The sequence below is a fragment of the Hyalella azteca genome, unplaced genomic scaffold (genome assembly GCF_000764305.2).
Source record: "Hyalella azteca isolate HAZT.00-mixed unplaced genomic scaffold, Hazt_2.0.2 contig1343, whole genome shotgun sequence".
Lineage (NCBI taxonomy): Eukaryota > Metazoa > Arthropoda > Malacostraca > Amphipoda > Hyalellidae > Hyalella > Hyalella azteca.
In genome coordinates, this window is record NW_025931664.1 from 36,280 (window position 1) to 56,781 (window position 20,502).

The window sequence follows — 20,502 nt, forward strand, 5'->3', positions numbered from 1 at the left end:
GACCAATCAGAGCGCTGCAATACATTCAGGCGACGGTGATTGGTGGATGTGGTAGTGAGGCGACCAATCAGAGCGCTGCAATACATTCAGGCGACGGTGATTGGTGGATGTGGTAGTGAGGCGACCAATCAGAGCGCTGCAATACATTCAGGCGACGGTGATTGGTGGATGTGGTAGTGAGGCGGCCAATCAGAGGCTGCAATACATTCAGGCAACGGTGATTGGTGGATGTGGTAGTGAGGCGACCAATCAGAGCACTGCTATACATAGGCCGCTGCATATCGAGCCGAAAAAATTAGGTTTCTTTTCCAAATTTGGTAAACTGTTCGCATTTATCGGCACAGCTAATGTATTATTGTCCTATTTTGTCTGAAAATTATTTGAAGTTTCAACTTAGGTGCAAACAACTCAATAAAGTAGATCTAAGTAACTATAGTAGATATGCAAGTAGGTGTAGGCTCAATAGGCTAGATGCAAGAAGGTATAACTCTACTTACTATGCCTGCTGTTTACTTAGGTAAGATGAAAATGTTCTCCATGATATTCGGAACAGGGCTGAAAAAATTCATGTATAACTGCATAAAATAATAAAATTGCGATTATATAGACTATATAGGATACAATACTTACAGCTGCGGTTAGTCCTCTAACGTAAAATCGAATATTTTAATGAAATAACACAGTCGAGTGTGGAAAAATCAACCTGCACAAGAGAATAAGATAACAAAAATTAAATAAATTGAATTAGTGAGGTTTCACCTTTTCACGAAACTTTACAAACGAGTTCTTGGTGAAGTTTCAATCAAAATTTTTTCTACAATCAATTCATATATTACTCCTATGAATACGTTAAATTATGAAGGTTTCACCTCTAAACAAATCTTTTAAAAGCGAGTTGTTGGTGAAGGTTCAATTCACGGTGTTTGTAATAAAAGTTCTCAAAAATGCTGGGTTTGAACTGAACACTTACTAAAATTATAGACACAAATGGTTTTGCTGCTGTCAGACACGACTTCTGACAACTAATTTCGTCTGAAATTCAGATCAACATTTTTAGCCGATAATCACTACCGATACCGAAAAATGCTAGAGAATTTCACGGTAATTTTTCGAAAAAGGAAATTAGCATATAATTTAAAAGTATAAAGCAGTACATTACAAAACGGGACAGGATCTTTAGTTTTAATTTGTTCGATCCGACAACAAAATCGCTTGTCTTATTCGAGTCTTCGTAGTGAGTGTTATTCATGTAGCGGGATTACCAGTGCACTATATACTATATTTGAATACTAAAATTCGAATACTATATTAAAAAAATGAAAAATATTTATAGAATAAAATGCTTAAATTCGATTACTATATTTGAATTCGAATTACAATATTATACTTGAATTCGAATTCAAACAGCCGCAGTCGCGGAGATCGTAAGTTACAAGGCGGTCTTTAGCTCAGCTTTTGTAACAATTAAGAAACACTTGCGTAATAAATGATTTTGAACATCAATACTTTCATATTATATATATATAAATTCTACGGCTATCGTATTTTTAACAACGATCGTAAGGCCTATAACGATCATCAGTTATACTATGATTGTAAATTCAATATTGCTGTTTTACTTAAGATGGTCGTAAGCTTACAGCTAAGGTATTCTTAAATAAAATAAATATTCAACCTGAAATATATTTTATAAAAAAATTAGTTGGAAGTTAAATTTATTTTCTATCGTAGCATTGATTTTAATTCATGTAGAACTTCTTCATTGCCTGATTAATGATTAAAAATNCTATGTTGGCTCTATGTAGAAATCGTGTGATTTCTACATGGCCTAGCTGGGCAGAATTTTCACAAAAACCATGAGGCTGCTATATGTCACTTCCACATGTGGCCAATATCGTTACGCCACCTTGGGCCAACATGGGCCCCTTCCACAATTGTTACTAGGGATAGGGGAGAAGGAGGGAGAGGGGGGGAAATGAGAAAAAAATGGGAGAAATGGGAAAAACGCGCATAAAAAAAACTATGGGGAAAATGAGAAAAATGATCAGTTAGTCGATTGGTATGGTCTTTACGAATCGAATGATACGTGTCTCGATGTTTTAGGATGATATTTGTAGGAGGAGATAGATTTTCTAAAGTACCCCTTTTTAGCGGTTTTCTATGAATTTCACGTTTTCTATCAATTTTTTCGAAAAATTCGTGTGAGCAAAATGTCATTGTTTTTACATTTTACGTATGTATGTGAAGTTTCATGATGATCGGATAATAACTGTAGAAGTTTTTCCGGAGGGTAGTCGGTCCCCTTAAGGTATTGTTAAATTGAATGAGTTGAACTTTAGGATATGAATATCAACATTTGCTTGTAAATTATAGCACATAAGGCAATTGACATTTGTATCCCAAAAGCACCGTTTAGCACAATCACATTATATATCGGATTATTGACAATTCTATCACAATTCACCGTGTTGCTACTTGCTAGTAAGTCAATAGTTTCCTATTACTTCAGCAGACACTCTAAACTTGTGCGGAACTCCACTTACGATCTTCGAGCAGGCGTACAGTTACGTTACGTATCTTCCCGCGCAAATATTTTGATAATACCACCTCTAGAGTTACGTCATCATATCAGCACGTACGCCACTCGTAAGTCGATTTTTCGTCCTTACGAAGTTTTGATAATACGGCCCCAGAATAATAGGATTTACTTTGAGACGGTTAGAATTTGTCAGTGTTTACTTTATAACTTAATTTTGCTGGGAAACCCTGCAAACCCCGAAAGATTTTCAGAACAATTTTTTTGTTACCCAATGAAACATCTTTTGTAGAATTTTCTCATTTATGGAAAAAATGCACAATTGTGCTCGTCATATCCGTCCGTCCATCCGTCCGTGACTTCGCGTTTTCGTCCATGATAAAATGCGCTCTCTGTCACTCGCTGCAGTGAGTACTGAGTTATATTTTTTAGAATTTGTGATTAACAGTTACTTGGCAATAAATATGCATTGCGAGAGAACAACTGCATTTAACTAAGCGATGCGTGGGGGCGGCTCCTGAGATTATCATGCGAACAGGAAGTGGTACAAACGAACTAAGTTACTCCGACCTCAGCACGTACCAAGTACCAAGGACCTCAGGAGTTACCGTCGTACTCTGCCATTCAGGAGTTACCACAGATGTGGCAGAGAAAGATATCTTCCTTCGATTATAATTGCCATTATGAAAAAACCATTAACGATGGACCACAAGATTTTAGTCCAGAGATCTAAAATGTAAAAATGCTAAGATGTTGGCTGGTATACTAATTTATAATCACCTGGAGGGTTTTGATCAGTTTACCATAGTTGAGTCGCAAGAATCGTATGGGCTGGTATACCATTGTGGGAATCATTTAAAGGTACTGGTTAGTTTGCCATTTTATAATTATCTGGATGGTAATGGTTTGCATGCCACTTTTGTATCATGGCTGATTTAACCCTCTACCGCCATATGTCACTCTCCGGGAACATAACTTTCAACTTAAATTATACGTAAACTATTGAGTGTAGCAGCCTGAGGACGTTTGTACGCAACAGAGAACATTTTAAAGTAACTTTCAACTTAAATTATACGTAAACTATTAAGTGTAGCAACCTGAAGACGTTTGTACGCAACAGAGAACATTTTAAAGTTGTCGTACGTGGCGGCAACCATCAGTGCAAGACATTTTGCGCTCACTAGAACGTATCCTTTTTGGGGAGTAGGCGCGTGACAATATTGCTCCGGTTGCTTGTCAGGCAGAAGAGGGTTAAGTACATTTCTTAACAACACCTGTGACAGTATTTAAGTTAATACTTGACATTAAATTCGAATATATTTATATATGACGTTCAGAAAGACGGCATTTATTATATTGGAACAAACTGATCACTTCTACTACTTTGAGGAATATAACAGTCAAGATTGAAGCCTGTTTGTTACTCCAGTCAAGGTAGTGAGCTCAGAAAATTTGATGGGCCATATTTGATAAATATGACCCGTTTAAACGAGGGTGAAAAGTGCATGGCTATTCGGAAAAAGTCTTGCTAATTTCTATGTGTCAGGTTGTCAACAATCTCATTGATTTGACACACCTCCGGGTGCGGTGGTTGTCAACATTCCACTTGATTCGCGTGGAATGTTGACAACCACTCGAATCAAGTGGATTCGAGTGGTTGACATTTATCTTTCACCTAGTGTGAAAGATAAATGATAAACTTAGTGTGAAAGATAAAACTCTTCGCAGAATGTGGTTGTCAACAATCTACTTGATTTGACACACCGCCGGGCGCAGATGCTCGCAGGCATCGTCACCCATTCTATGAACCCCAAACAGACCCACTGCGGACAACAAGTGGCCGCAGTTCGTGGGATAACCATCGATAGGTTCGCCTTGATCATCAGGCTGCGATTTGAGAAGACCACTCAGCAATTTACTCCCCCAGCTGGAGGTAGACACAGTGCTGCCGTCGACCCACAGCCACTGCGATATTGTGGTGTTCTTTGTGGCGCCCAGCCATGGTCCTTCCACTCCTGCATGACATGATGTTGTGAGAGTGGAAAGAAAGCGAAGTCACATTAAATTGGTCATCCGGTATGTAAGAGTTAACGTTGTAATACGGTATGAAAGTTGAGGTAACTTTAATTAGTGGTACGGTGCGATATAATAGAGAAGTCAACTTTAGATATGATACCAAATAAAAGTTACCTGAACTTAGATGTGAGATATGAAGTAGAATGGAACTGTACTTAGTCGTCCGAAGTAGTAAAGGACGAAGGACTAGTTCAAGCCTCGCTCACCTCGAAGGGAGAGATTAGGGATGATGAACCACTCCCTACATGAAGTAGGGAGAGATTAGTGATGATGAACCACTCCCTACATGAAGTAGGGAGAGATTAGTGATGATGAAGCACTCCCTACATGAAGTAGGGAGAGATAAGGGGTGATGAACCACTCGCTACATGAAGTAGGGAGAGATTAGGGGTGATGAAACACTCCCTACATGAAGTAGGGAGTGTTTCCCTAGAAAGTGCGTCACTATTTGTACAATATTTCCCTAATATTTTCATGAGTGTAGAAGTGATTATAAGGACGAACCTTGTCTAATAAAATTTATTTTACTTTCATTTTATTCTTCCGAACGTTTATTTATTTTTTTAGTTGTTTAATTTTATTTTTTTATATATAATAAAATATATAATATATTTTATTGAATATCAAATATTATATATTAGGTATAATATAATATATATTATATATTATATATAATAAAATATATATAATATATTTTATTATTTATATAAATATATATAAGTTTTAAATAAAATATACTTAATTATATAATTTTTTATTTCCGAATGTTCATTTATTTGATTAATTTTCTTTAAGTTGCTCCGGTTTTGAAGGTTGCAACAATGTTGCTAAGACTACTCCTGGTGGGTGCCCACTTTGTGGTGGGGGCTTGGGGGTTCCTGGGGAGGGCGGGGCTGGTGGAGGGGTACGGGGATGTGCTGGGGGTTGTGTGCCCCGAGTTTGACCCCCAGACCCCCATATGGGACCACGTGGAGATAACCAAAGAGGGGGTCCGGCGAACCGTGATTGAGTTCTTCAAAGTGAGTAATTTTTTACAACACTTCTCTTTAACTTCATTTCTTGTTGTTTGTTTGTCTGCTACAAATCTTATAACCGATATTTCACAACACTTCTCTTTAACAAACACTATTTTACAACACTTCTCTTTAACAAACACTATTTTACAACACTTCTCTTTAACAAACACCATTTTACAACACTTCTCTTTAACAAACACTATTTTACAACACTTCTCTTTAACAAACACTATTTTACAACACTTCTCTTTAACAAACACNGTGAGTAATTTTAGTAATTGTGAGTAATTTTAGTAATTGTGAGTAATTTTAGTAATTGTGAGTAATTTTAGTAATTGTGAGTAATTTTAGTAATTGTGAGTAATTTTAGTAATTGTGAGTAATTTTAGTAATTGTGAGTAATTTTAGTAATTGTGAGTAATTTTAGTAATTGTGAGTAATTTTAGTAATTGTGAGTAATTTTAGTAATTGTGAGTAATTTTAGTAATTGTGAGTAATTTTAGTAATTGTGAGTAATTTTAGTAATTGTGAGTAATTTTAGTAATTGTGAGTAATTTTAGTAATTGTGAGTAATTTTAGTAATTGTGAGTAATTTTAGTAATTGTGAGTAATTTTAGTAATTGTGAGTAATTTTAGTAATTGTGAGTAATTTTAGTAATTGTGAGTAATTTTAGTAATTGTGAGTCATTTTAGTAATTGTGAGTAATTTTAGTAATTGTGAGTCATTTTAGTAATTGTGTGCCATTTTAGTATTTATGAGTAATTCACTACAAACAAGTTATGCATGAAATTTAAAAAGCCAGATATAGGTCATTATGACCCACAAATGGGCAAGCAAGTCAAAAAATTGCATCTCTATTTGGACGCGGTTGACTCATCTAAGTGGGTCATCCTTACCCTCTCATGTCTCTCAGTGTACCATCATTTAGATATATTGTAATGCTAACATTGCTGTGTCTCTGTTGCGGTTGTAAATACATTTGGACGAGACGAATAATTTTTTATTTCCTGTAACACTGACAGGCCATACTCAGAAAAATACACTAGATTTGTCCACATAGCTATGCACATTTTGCTTTTGTGTGGGTCGCCACTACCTAGTTAATTGGTCCGTCAACGGAGCATATCCGCTCACTGCTCAACGTAGGGTGAGAACGTGTGTCAGTATTTGGACAGTATGACCCATTAATGCACCGACATGAATTCATTTTCTATTCATTCATTCATGTAAGACCCATTCATATCCGGCCTAGTAAGCGCTGGTGCCATTATTATTACATAACTGTAACGTTCACTCCAGGACCTGTCAAAGGAAAACAACCGCGGGGGCAGCTACCGCCTGGACATGACGCTGGAGGAGGCCTACAGGGCATACCACAATTATGACTATGGGAATTCACCCCCTTCTACCAAGCGTCTCCTGCGAGCCCTGCAGGACATCTCTGATGCTGCTGCTGAAACCCATGCGGGGGGCATGGGCTCCCAGCCTATGTAAGTGGCGAGAGTACCAGCCGATTGTTGAGTTTTCAGCTAATGTGAGTGGCAAATACGAGTTAGTGGTTTACAAATAATTCGAGTGGGCAGGATTCCGAATCCAATGAGTCAGCTACCTATGCCAATGGCATAAGAGTGTTCGTCCAACTTGAGATACACTTTATTAAGTTTTCGAAGAGCGTTTATGATATTATTCCGTTATATGACGTTAAAAGTACAATCAACAACCACCTCAACGGGTGCTGCTCAGTCACCAGGCGTTATTACAAACTCAGGCACCTCTTCACAATCACTTGAACAGTTGCCACAATTTAGCACCACCACTTTTTCCACATGGGACCACTTACCATGCACCACCACCACCACTTCTTCCACATGGGACCACTCACCATGCACTACCACCTCCACCACTTCTTCCACATGGAACCACTCACCATGCACTACAACCACCACTTCTTCCACATGGGACCACTCACCATGCACTACAACCACCACTTCTTCCACATGGGACAACTCACCATGCACTACCACCACCACTTCTTCCACATGGAACCACTCACAATGCACAACCACTTCCACTTCTTCCACACTTAATCACTCACCATGCACTACCACCACTACTTCTTTCACATGAGGCAACTCACCATGCACTACCACCTCCACCACAAGGTACCACTTCAACAACGAGCAGTTCGAGACGTCGCACGCGATGCTGCAGGCGCGGTGGGGGCGGCTGGTCGGGGCGTTGAAGTCCTTCGACGTGACGGCAGTGAGGTACCTGCTGGGAACGTCCCTTGCCGCCCTACAGGATTTCTACGCCCACTCCAACTGGATCGAGCTGGGGCACGACTCCATCCTTGAAGACTTAGGTCAGTTTGGGTTTCTAAATAATGAAAATAAAATCCTTTGCACTGTGCCTAGGTGGTGAAATGTGATTTTAAACGTTACTGGAGGAGTCTAGGTCTTGCCGTGGCTGTAGGGTGGCCAGGTCTTGCCGGGGCTGTAGGGTGGCAGGTCTTGCCGGGGCTGTAGGGTGGCCAGTTCTTGCCATGGCTGTAGGGCTGTCTCTTATACACATCTAGATGTGTATAAGAGACAGGGTCTTCACTTTGGTGGCCCCGTTCGGCAACCCTTCAGCCATTGAGAAATCTTGAGTTATTTTTTTTATCAATGCACCCAATTTTGTACAAGAAAACATAATTCAGTCAAGTTTCTTCAACTGTTCTGACATGGGGCCGCATTGAACCAGTCTTCAGAGGCTCCCATAAATTCCAATTAAAGAAGAATCGTTATCATTAATTTCTGTGCAGATAAAATATGCTCCCGGTTAATCAAGTTATTGATGTTTTTCTTTAACTATGTTAACACATTCTATGGAAACTTATTATCCTTTTTAACTATTAATTATTATTATAAATTTATTTTTGATACTTTTTCAACTATTAGTATGATTAAATTAAAATAAATTTTTATCCGATATCGTCAGACCGGGGCTGACTGTAGCGGTGGTCTGACAGACGCTGTGCTGACATCAGGCATACTGACATCAGACTACCTAGCAGCCATGGGACCTATACCACTGTCAGGCATGTGGTATGATGTGTGGCGTGATGTGTGGCGTGATGTGTGGCGTGATGTGTGGCGTATGTTCATTTTCGGCATGTTGCAGTTCCTTTCTAGACGTGGTGCTTGCAGGACGTGAGTCGCTCCGCGTGAAATTTATTGCCGCGGGCCTGAATGTACGTCGTTTTTTGAGTTTTAAGCTGGTTCTGCTATTCTAAAAGTCTGAGCTCACGTGCATAAATCCAGTGAAGTGCTCGTGGTAGATCAGGAAACTCAATAAGTGTTGAACTCAAAGTGTTGAAGCCAGTTGGAAGTGTTCAGGCCAGTCTAATACATCAAAATTTTGTAATTTTTGCCGACCGGCAAACCGAGATGGTAATCCGAGACAAAATTTTGGTTTCGGATTTGCTAGATTAAACCTAACTCAAAAATCCCACATTCAAGTTGAAAATCAAAATAGTTGTTTTTCAATAAAGAAGTGAATCAGCGAAACCAAAGTATGATAGGCACAAATAATTAATTATTAAATAAACGAATAGCGGGCCTGAATGTACGTCGTTTTTTGAGTTTTGATCTGGTTGTGCTATTCTCAATTCTGAGCTCACGTGTTATAAATCCAGTAAAAGTGATCGTGATAGATCAGGGAACTCATTTAGCCACTAGAAGTGTTGAAGCCAATTGGAAGTGTTCAGGCCAGTCTAATACATCAAAATTTTGGAATTTTTGAAAAAAAATCGTTTGCGGATTTGCTGGAATAAATTTAACTCAAAAATCACACATTCAAGTTGTAATCAAAATAGTTGTTTTTTTAGTATAAAAGTGATTCAGCGATAGCAAAGTTTGATAGGTACTAGTAATTAGTTATTTAAAGAAAATACAGTGAATGTGTCTCTGACTCAAGGAGTCAAGGGAGCGGGAACTGTGCAGCCGAGTCTAGGCCTGAGCTAAATTTTATTACTTGTATCCGGTCGTCTGGTCGTGCCTGCTGCCGTGGCTAAAATTTCTTACCCAAGGATCCCCAACAGGAAGTGATAGTGTAGCTAGGACAAGACTAGTTGATAAATAGTGAAGGCTTTTGAACTGACTATCCATTGAAATAGTAAAACTTGAAAACCGAATTAGCGCAACTGTATAAACGTATTAGAAAAAACCACATTGTGGCAAAATGTGTTGTGATTGAGCCCACTAATGGAAGTTCAAGTGCAATCTGTCGCAAGTCTTGTGAAGCACTATTAGCTGTTCAATGCAAAATATGTCGTTTATTAATCCACCAGCAGTGTACAGAGCTTCCGCTTTACTACGTAGTGAGACTGGATCAGCCCAGAGTTTCATATGAATGCAAACAAGGCGTTCGGAAGGAATGCGGAGATAAATACACTGTGATTAAAATAAAGCTTTAGTCAGCCATGAATGTTTGACATACAGTCATACCCAGTACGGCCACCGGCCACTTCCATCCCACCCAACCTTCCCTCTCCCCTCCCATACCCCCTCCCCTCTCCTTTCCTCCAGCCCTAACCTTGCCATAAGCCGAAACACCACCTCCCACCTTCTGAGCCCCACCTCTACCCTCGGTCCTACCATCGCCTCCAGACCTAACTTTACCCCCACCCCGAACCCGACCCTCAGTCATACCCCTACTCCCACAATTACTTCTGACGCCACTCTTCTCCCTGCTCGAACCCCTGATGCTCACGTTACTCTCAACCCTACCGCCAATACCGCTGGATTGAACTGTCTGGATTTGTATATCGTTCTGCCATCATCCTTTCCAACCCTACCCCCTCCTAAGAAGTCTATGTACCCTCTGGCAGGCAGCGAGTTAGGAAAGGTGTTTGCTGGAAAACTTTCAAAAGAAATGTGAATACGGGAAAAATGGTGAAGGATGCACATTCTCATCAGTGCCCGCGTGCTCCCCAGTCTTGAATACTGCTGCCAGCTTTGGGCGCCGCTCAAGGCTGGTGCGGTGTGGAAACTGGAGGCAGTGCAGCGGCCCTTCACGTACAGGATCAGCGGCATGAGGGGAGCATGAGGGACCTGAACTACTGGGAAAGGCTGAAACGCCTGGGACTGTACTCACTGGAGAAGAGGGCTTGCTCCCGTATTGGTTCTCTGACTGGCTCCAAACTTTGAGAGTGAGACCCCCAGATTAGTGACATATTACGACAAAAGTAGGGGAAGACTGTGTAGGATTCTCCCATTTAATAACCGATTCGCGGCCAGAGTATAGACTCTTCGTGAGGAATCACTATCCGTGGCAGGACCGAGGCTGTTTAACGCCTTACCAAAGGTGCTGAGAGGAGAGGAGTTTACCCTTGCGACTTTCAAGGGCCTACTGGATAAGTTTCTGAAGAAGATCCCGGATTTTTCGGTTATGGGAAATTACCCTCAGCAAGTGACAAGCAACAGCATCTTGCATCAGCTGGCTCAAAGAAGGGCAAATAGACGGAACACGTCCAACGTTACATCCGACGACGACTCGGAGACGGAGGACGATGAAGGTGGAGCAATCAGCTTGACCATGGATTGAGAATTTCTACACTCACCATAAGGTCATGCGGTGTGACTTGATGTGTGGCGTGATGTGAGACGTGATGTGTGGCGTGGAAACTCTGATGGATGATGTGGCGTGATGTGTGGCGCGATGTGTGGCATTGCGTGTGGCGTGATTGGTGGCGCGATGTTTGGCGTGATGCGTGTAGATGTTTTTAAATGTTATTACAATAAATTTACTTGCGTTATTTTAGCGTTATTCTCAACTAACAAATGTTTCGTATGTTGTAATTTCCCAATTAAGATTCGGGTACTGCCTAGGTTTTAAACCCAGGAGTTGCTATACTCGGCATAAAGTTTTTCTGGGTATGTTTGGCCACTTGATCGAAATCAGCTTCTGGTCGGAATCTCCTTTCCGACTTCATATTCGCTTGAGAGTATGACAAGTGTGTCCTGAGAGTATGACAAGTGTATCCTGAGAGTATGACAAGTGTGTCCTGAGAGTATAACAAGTGTGTCCTGAGAGTATGACAAGTGTGTCCTGAGAGTATGACAAGTGTGTCCTGAGAGTATGACAAGTGACTATAATACTACCTTTTCGATAAGCATTGAGCAATGAACACTCTTCACTAGGTACTGGTCGAGTCACGGTTCGATCGAAACTGGCGCCTTAGCTGCAACGGTTAATGCTCTGTCCGGATGGGGGGTGCGGGAGGTAGACCCCCATGCACATACCCGCATACCCCCGTATGGCGGGAACTTCGATTGTTCGTGGGTTTCCTTGTTCAGACTCTGACCAGCCCCATCATGCGGTAGCGTCATCAGCGTTTGACCAGGGGCATCATGACGAAGCTTGACCAGCGGCTCTTTTTAATCATATTACGCAGATTTGGTCTACCGGGCAATTGACTTCCAAAAGAGGCTGGTAAATAGAAGCAAAACACCCTACGTGGCCGACTTGCTCCTGATACACCCCTTAGCCGAATATAGTTCCTCTAAAACGACCTTAATCGGTACGAAAATTTTGACAGGGTCAGTGGCTGTCCTTCAAATTCTTAGTCGATGCGGACATTTGTGGCAGATTTACGAAAACTAGAGCAACAATACACTGCTGAAAAAACCGAGTGATATGGGTACCAGCCGCACCAAGACGCAGAAGAGTTAGATGACAAATGAAAGAGTACTAGCCGAGCCGAGATGCCAAGAGCCGTTTACTCTAAAGTGCGGAAGGCATTAACCCCCTCGACACGAGAGGCACAAACTATACGCATGCGAGCCGCACCAGAGCACTGCCAGCGGCTGGGACTAACCAAGAACCGCGTCGTATTAGTCCGCCTACGCCGTACTTAGTCTTAGAGAATCTTTTACTTACGCCTCGTTAAACCAAACGCCCCCTGTCAGTCGGTTAGACTAGCGAGATATCTCCACAACCACTACATAGTCTTACTAGCCTAGATTTTGCTCCCTGAATTGTTGTCAAAGTGCTTGGACGCTAATCCAGTCACACTGAGCACACGAAATTTGTCCGCGAGGGGCAACTCAACTAAAATAACCTTACAACAATATCTCGTTTACGATATACATGGAACAGACTATTAACATTGTCTATGTGCAAAAAGATAATATAATAAATTATAATGTAGTTGAACCATATTTTTTCCTTTGGTCACATATTGGTAGGTGAAAGTTAGTATATGATTGAATAACTCTCAAAGAGCGCATAAGTCAAGAGCTATGTAGCACTTTTCCTGGATGAATGAAATATTGACTTAAAGCATAATCAAAGTGCAATGAGAAGTATTATTGATAAAAGAATCACTGCAATAAAAAGTTAAACCTTGTGGCAACCTGATTACAGGTTATAATTGACATTTTATAGACGATACATGGAAAATGAAGCCGGACAAATGCAGATTCAGGCCTGCCATTAAATTTTGAGTGCAGGTCAGTCCCTGTCCCGACCTGCACGACAGAACTGCGCAGGTCAGTATTCGTCCCGAAGTTAAGACGGTTTAGTCTAAAATTTTTATATCAGTAAATTCATCTTTATATTAATCGAAAACGTTGTTTGTAAGCGATAAGTAAGCTGTTTCCACTTATAATTGCTAGATTTGCTAGATAATTGATGGATTTTTAAGTTCCGATGTCGATTTTTCGGTACTTGTGTTTCAATCTCTTGCGTGTAAATTCGGTTTTCTATATTGCTTCAAACCTTTAGGGTCCAATTTTATCGCGAATGAAAAATGCCACATTGCAAGGGCGCAACATTGACAAAATGTATTAATTAAACAAAATTTGAAAGGCGATATATATGTGCACCTAGTCATATTGCAACCTAAAATTAGAGGCGAAAAATTTGTCCCATTACACAAATGAGCGCAACCTAAAATTAAAGACGACAAATTTGTCCCATTGCACAAATGAGCTTCATACATCAACAATAAACGTCAATTTGAAAGTCACCATATACGTAAAGCTGATCGCTACCGGGTAAAATCTGAATTTGTCAACTACAGGCCACCTCGCACTACCTCAACGAGCTCAGACGTGCAGTGGGCAACCAGCTGTTCAGCCATCTTCTGTCTCTGCACTGGAGATCTCCTGTGGCCATTGTAACAGATGTCTTAATTTCTTTTCCCACCTGGAGCAACCCAATCGGACTGTCGAGCTCATACTCATCCAGCCACAAACACGAGCCTGAGGAATCCCTCCTCGTTCTGTATTCCAATACTCGTGAGTCTCGAACCCGATACTCATGAGTCCTATAGAGCCAACATTGATGAATTTCGAATTATTAGCAATGAGTCCTTCTCTCAAAAAAATAAAAGGCTCATTATCGAAATAGAAAACACATTTTGCATCGCTGTTTACTTTCTACTCGAACTGTGGGTAAGAAAGAGTGTCATTTTGTTTACGAAGATGTATTCATTACCAAAATATTTAGTACTTGACCTGTGAGTGTCGTTACAATACCAGTACTTGTAGCCTGGCTCAAAACAATGTCAATGTCGTGTGGACATTAATAATATAATTGAAAGATGTCCGAAAGGGCCAGTCTTGTCTCAATGATTTGACGGGAGCATTAATGTTATTCAATTGAGTAAGATGATGAGAAGACTATATATCACGTCTTTCTTCGAATCAAAGTTTAATTTTCAATAAAGTATATAATATTTTTATAATATGAGTAAACTTCTAGAGATTCATTGAAATATTTCTTTGAGCAGTGAGAGGAGCAACGGGGATGTTCCGGTCCAGCTCCATGGCTGGGACCAACCATGCCCGCCAATATTCCTACTACAACTCCTCTGTGTCACTGAGGGTGAGTTCCTGGTAGAATTAGTTTTCAGCAAAATGGGTGGGTTATGTTTTCCAAACAAAAAACACACTTTCTTACCCACCGCATGAGCAAAGAGTGGACGCAGTATTGATCCGCCCTTTCACTAAATCTCACTAATTTTATGAGTGAGTATAATACCAAACTACGGAAATCCTGGGATACAAATCTGAATTTGTTACTGTACCTGACGTTCGGTTTTGTAATATGCACAACTTCTGCTAATCCAGGAAGATGCATAGCTGGTTGGCTGGAAATATTACCCCTTTTTGTATTCCACCCTCCAACAGGACCTGTCAATTGGGTGTATTACCTCTTCTTGAATTCCACCCTTCCCATTGACTGGTATATTACCCCATCCTGAATTTCACCCTTCGACATGACCCGTTGACTGGGTATATTACCTCATCCTGAATTTCACCCTTCGACATGACCCGTTGACAGGGTATATTACCCCTTCTTGTATTCCAACCTCCGACAGGACCCATTGACTAAATATATTATCCTATCCGGAATTTCAACTTTCGACATGCAGGACCTGTCGACTTGGTATATTATTCCTTGCTGAATTCAACCCCTTCGACATGACTCGTTGACTGGGTATATTACCCCTCTTTGAATTCCACCCTTCGACAGGACCCATTGACTGGGTATTCCTTCCTGAATTCGGCCCCGTTTAACAGGACGCGTTGGCTGGTCTGCACGCGGCGGCCCACGCTGCCCTGCCAGACACGGAGGTCTTCCTGCTGACGGAGGGCACCCACCTCAGAGGCGCCGTCGGGGTCGCCACGCCACAACATACACTGGAGCTTCTGCTGAGCAAGAGGATCAAGGTTTAAGACCAAGAGAATGGAAATTTTTCAGCTTGAAAATGAAAATCATATAGATTTTCTTAATATAAATTTTATCATACATAGACAAGAAATTCGTTTTCCGACATATTTTTCTCTTCCTTTCATAAATTACCAAATTATAGCTTATATGACCAATTATGTCAGAGTTACTAGTGTTCTGGTAGCCGAGGAAGCAAAATTACTATTAAAAAACTAGAGCTGCCACCAATTTCTATCCTTTCCCTTCATTCAAATGCTGTATTTTTCTGCTTATGACTTCCATAACCTAGTTCTGTTATATGAACTCCAGCCAAAACGCACCATCTTGGCAACGCTGAAAGCCCCTACAGTCGAGACGGCTTGCTTCCCGTTCCCGTCACCAATTTCATTAATGGTGTTCATTATGTTTCAATTAGGTTAAAATAATGTTTTATTGTTTATGAATGGGAGCTACCAAAGGTAGGTGTATGCAACAACATCCAAGCCCCTTGAAAAGGGCTCGAAAAGTCATGTGGTTCAATATTTACACTCCGTACACGTTGGACGCACACTTGTCTAAACTCTGCTAAAATGAGGCTAGCGGACTACCTGATTAAATTATTTACGAAATTTCAAGAAGCTTCGATGATTCAGACAACCTAGCCTCTGGTATTTATAAACTAACTAGCATTTAAAAACACAATTAACGGTGAATAGGTGCCTGGTGAATAGGTTTGGTACCAAACATATCGACCATTCATGTCATATCCCAATGAAAATTTACAGACGAGTCAGCTTCTGATTTCGAGTACCAGAAGCTGGGGCGACTCTAAATTATGTTAGGGATGGCGTGGGTACACGTCAGACTAAGATTTATCTCACCCATTAGCAGCAAATACGTGTTCGTGAGCAAAGTTCAACGATGAGAGATTATATCACTCACCCTTTTGCAGGTAACACCACTGGTGGTTGGTCGAACAGAAAAATTAGTCGTTTCCAACAGCTGGAACTCATCTAGTGAACCCAACTCAACACTAGATATGTTGGGTTTGGGCGACACAAGTGATACACCCCAGAGACCTGACGGTGGAAGAGGGGAGGTCCAGCCGCTCTCGGCAAGTCGTGTCTACCAGATTCTGGCAGAAGTGGCCTTGATGACAGGGGGGCACATCATAGATGTCCCGTCTACTGCTGATATTACGAAAGCTCTCTCCCCACTCTCGGAGGGTTTTTTTCATGGTGAAGTGAGTCACTTTCTGTAACCACTAATTTCTCTTCATCTAGAAACCATTTATTATGTTGACAAATGTTTATTAAAAACAGGTTAGCATCTCTATAGCAGCCTTGGATGAGGTGGCATTTTTTTAATTCTGATAAAACGTGAAATGAAATGATAAGTTTAAAGTAATAATGTACCCGTTCAAAACCACACTTACAAAAGTCAACACAAAGGTGTATTCGTTACAGAATTTACTTCTGATTCCTCGTCTTCCTAAACACTGTTAGTATAAATAAATTCAAGGAATGTTAGGTAGGTAAACCCGTTCAAAACCACATTTAAACGAAACATAAAACTCCTATTTGACTCTCGTTTCAAAATGTTAAAAAACTATTTTGCGCCTTTGCCCATTAATTTTACGTACACCAATTCAAAATCAAATTTTAGTTTTTGATCCAGGATTTTCCTCTCAGACTCAGACATGCAGGGTTTGTTCCAGACCCTTCGGCGGCTACGGCCGAGTCTGACATTTCAGTTTATCGAAATGAGTTCTGACTTTTTAAAAAATGTTGAGTTCGTAACTCTGTCAACCAAACACAGACGGCCTCTTAAGCTAAATCCATCACTCACAGACAAAAAATCGGCCGCTATGTGTACTTAGGCCGCTACGTGTACTAAGTCCGTTCCGTGTACTTAGGTTGCTAAATGTCTTTTGATTGTGAGGCCCTTGCCCGATGTCCAGGTTCAGTTGTACCGTGATATAGCCGTGTCCACCGCTTCAATCGTCAACATGACAGTTGACAACCACATCAGAGCTTTACGCGTCACGCTCTACGGCGCTTTTGCCGTGGCCACAGTGACGTTGGATGGAGGTGGGTATTAGCGCTCTTAAAAAATGAATGTCCCAATAGTGACACATTATCTTACTCACAGCATAAGCAGACAGCGGTCGTAAAAATTACACACCTTATTGCCTGGCCAAACTGTGTCACGATGACCCAAACTAGATAAAAGAAGAAGCTATTTGGACAAAATCTACCTCGTTTCTTTAAGCTTTTTTCATCATGGCAAAATTATTCACAAAATGTGACGACCGTAAATTTTGAAATTTATTTAGTTCTTACTGGATTGATTCCTATTATATGGGCCAGATTTCCATTCCATTGTTCCCGGAGGGGCAGCATAAATTATTTAATACATTTATTTAATCAAACTTGATGATGTAATAGAGGTATCGTTTCAGAGGAGGCTATAAAGGTTGGCTTCTGTCCCATCTCAGTCGCAATCATGCGTTGGACCAGAGCAATATTGTCACGCGCCTGCTTCCCAAAAAAGGATACGTTCTAGTGAGCGCAAAATGGCTTGCACTGATGGTTGCCGCCACGTACGATAACTTTAAAATGTTCTCTGTTGCGTACAAACGTCCTCAGGTTGCTACACTCAATAGTTTACGTATAATTTAAGTTGAAAGTTACTTTAAAATGTTCTCTGTTGCGTACAAACGTCCTCAGGTTGCTACACTCAATAGTTTACGTATAATTTAAGTTGAAAGTTATGTTCCCGAAGAGTGACATACGGCGGTAGAGGGTTAAGTTCGGTGATAGCAAACCAGCGCGCTTTTCGGAACTTCTTGAATTTAACCCCATTGAACAATGTTCCGAAACAGAAATCGATTGTTGTGTGGTGACTACATTCAGACGTAAGTGAGTTAAACGTAGAACTGGGGCCGGATTATCAAAACTTCGTAACTTTTTGTACTTACGACAAAAAAGTTCTGTAGTACGTAAATACACCCTAATTTTGGCATTATCAAAACTTTCGTACGCAAGTCTTAGCTAAAAGCCTAAATTTTTTTCCCGCGCAAATTTTTCCCGCGCAAATGTTTTTATAATACCACCGCTAGTATTACGTTGTCATAGCAACGCCACTCGTAAGTCGATTTTGCGTACTTACGAAGTTTTGATAATACGGCCCCTGGAGTACTACCGCACTTTATAGCGTCTGCGAGGATATTAAAATTGTGAGAGCCTTAAAGTTGCGATCATAACGCCGTTTAATGTCATGTCCGACGTTGGATATACCAATCGTTCTCGAAAGATAATCTTTAATGAAGAAATACTTTTACGTCCATACAAGATGATGATTGCACGGAAACTGTCTAAAACCGACCAAAATAATCGAAGGAGAAAATGTGATGCTCGTTTGGATGCCCTTTCTGGTGACGCGTTTGCGTTTCTTCTTAAGAAGCCAATTTTCCATCTGTTTGGGTCAGTGAATGATAAAAAAAGCTACTATGAGGAAAACAATTCACAGTAATATGCATTTAAAAATTACTTTTTAAAGACAACACTTCTGAGCAATATAGAGACTCGGATGTTACACATGTACAATGAATTTCTAATTTTATTTTCAAATATTGAAAAAAAAAGTATCAAAATTTTTTTAAGGTATCAAAATTTTGTAAATTTTCAAAATTATTTATTCTGTCAATTAATTCATGCATTGTCTCTGACTTTATGCAATTGTGCAAATTTTCAGATCAATTGGACAGGTCAAATTGTGTCATATATGGATTATGAGAGCAGACGAAATTATTTTTTATTTTTGTAATAATGAAAAAAATTTTAATTTATAAAATTATTTATTCTGTCAATTGATTCATGCATTGTCTCCAAATTTACGCAAGTGTGCAAAATTTCAGACCGATTGGACTGGTAGAAGTGTGTTAAATATCGATTATAAGATTTGTAGCACACAGACAAACAAACAAGAAGTGAAGTTAAAGAGAAGTGTTGTAAAAATAACATTGAAGTCCTTTGCAATCACCTAAATTGGCATGGAGATGAGCAATTTTCTAGTTTACAATAATTGGCCCACGTTCTTTGAGATTAGTGCAGAGGTAACGACAGTTAATTCGGTTATGTTAGACGAAATGTTAAGGGAATATTTTTTATTATATTTTATATTATTATATATATATTTTTATATTATTATTAGTTATATTTTTTATTATAGATCATTGATGAACGTGTTCATTTCAACGGATATTTATCTATATTAGTATCATATACATACTGTACACTAAAGTATATTTCAATGTATTTATTCTGAATTTATCGTTTAAAAGGCAGATGGACCAGCTATAGTAAAAATTAGACCTAGTAACAATGACGTACACTAAAACAACTAAATGGGTTATACTGTTCAAATAGTGAAACACTTTCTGTATGTAGCACAGATACGGCTATTTGTCAGGATTGAATTTTTTTTTGGTTAAGTTAAAAACTATGTTAAAGAGAAAGTGAAAAAGTTAAATTACAAGTTAAAAAAATTAGCGTTTACACACAGCACAGAGTAATAAAACTTTTATTATTTAATTTTAATAGAATCCATTATTATTATATTAATAATGGATTAAAATCATTCATTAATGGATATTGGAGCTCACAATTGGAAGAAGAAATTAAAACGGACCTTAAAACGTCGTAGAATCTTTTGGTGATATAGATCAAATCTAGAAAATCTACATATAACTTACTATACATATTCGAATCAATACACAATAAATAAATAGCGAATAACAAAATTTTTCCATATTAATGGAGGGTCAGCAAACAATCAGCTGACAGACGAAATTATTGTTGCTGATATCGCTACTGCGAGGGAGTTGAAGTTGAAGTGCTTTAGTTGAAACTGATCGCTTTAGTTGAAATTGATCGCTTTAGTTGAAATTGAAAAGCTAGGTTACAAGTTGAAGTTGAAGCGCTTTAGTTGAAGTAAGAGCGCTTTAGTTGAAATTAAAGCACTTTAAGTTGAAGTTGAGCGCTTAAGTTGAAGTGTTATAACGCTTCAAGTTGAATTTGCTTTTAACAGCAGGCGTCACCATGTTTATGGACATGTCTGCTTATGGCGACTATAGTAACCTGGGGTCATACTTTCAAAACTCGCTAAGTGAA

The 20,502-nt window shown here is 39.7% G+C and overlaps 1 protein-coding gene across 1 annotated transcript; it reads left to right on the forward strand.

The window, feature by feature from the left end:
* Positions 1-5,433: 5,433 nt before the first annotated feature.
* Positions 5,434-17,429, forward strand: LOC108667813. Its single transcript, XM_047882397.1, has 9 exons — positions 5,434-5,631; positions 6,929-7,119; positions 7,792-7,991; positions 8,818-8,861; positions 13,695-13,911; positions 14,406-14,500; positions 15,199-15,348; positions 16,281-16,571; positions 17,289-17,429. Exons 1-9 carry the CDS (start codon positions 5,434-5,436, stop codon positions 17,427-17,429), a joined length of 1,527 nt encoding a protein of 508 aa, XP_047738353.1.
* Positions 17,430-20,502: the final 3,073 nt, after the last annotated feature.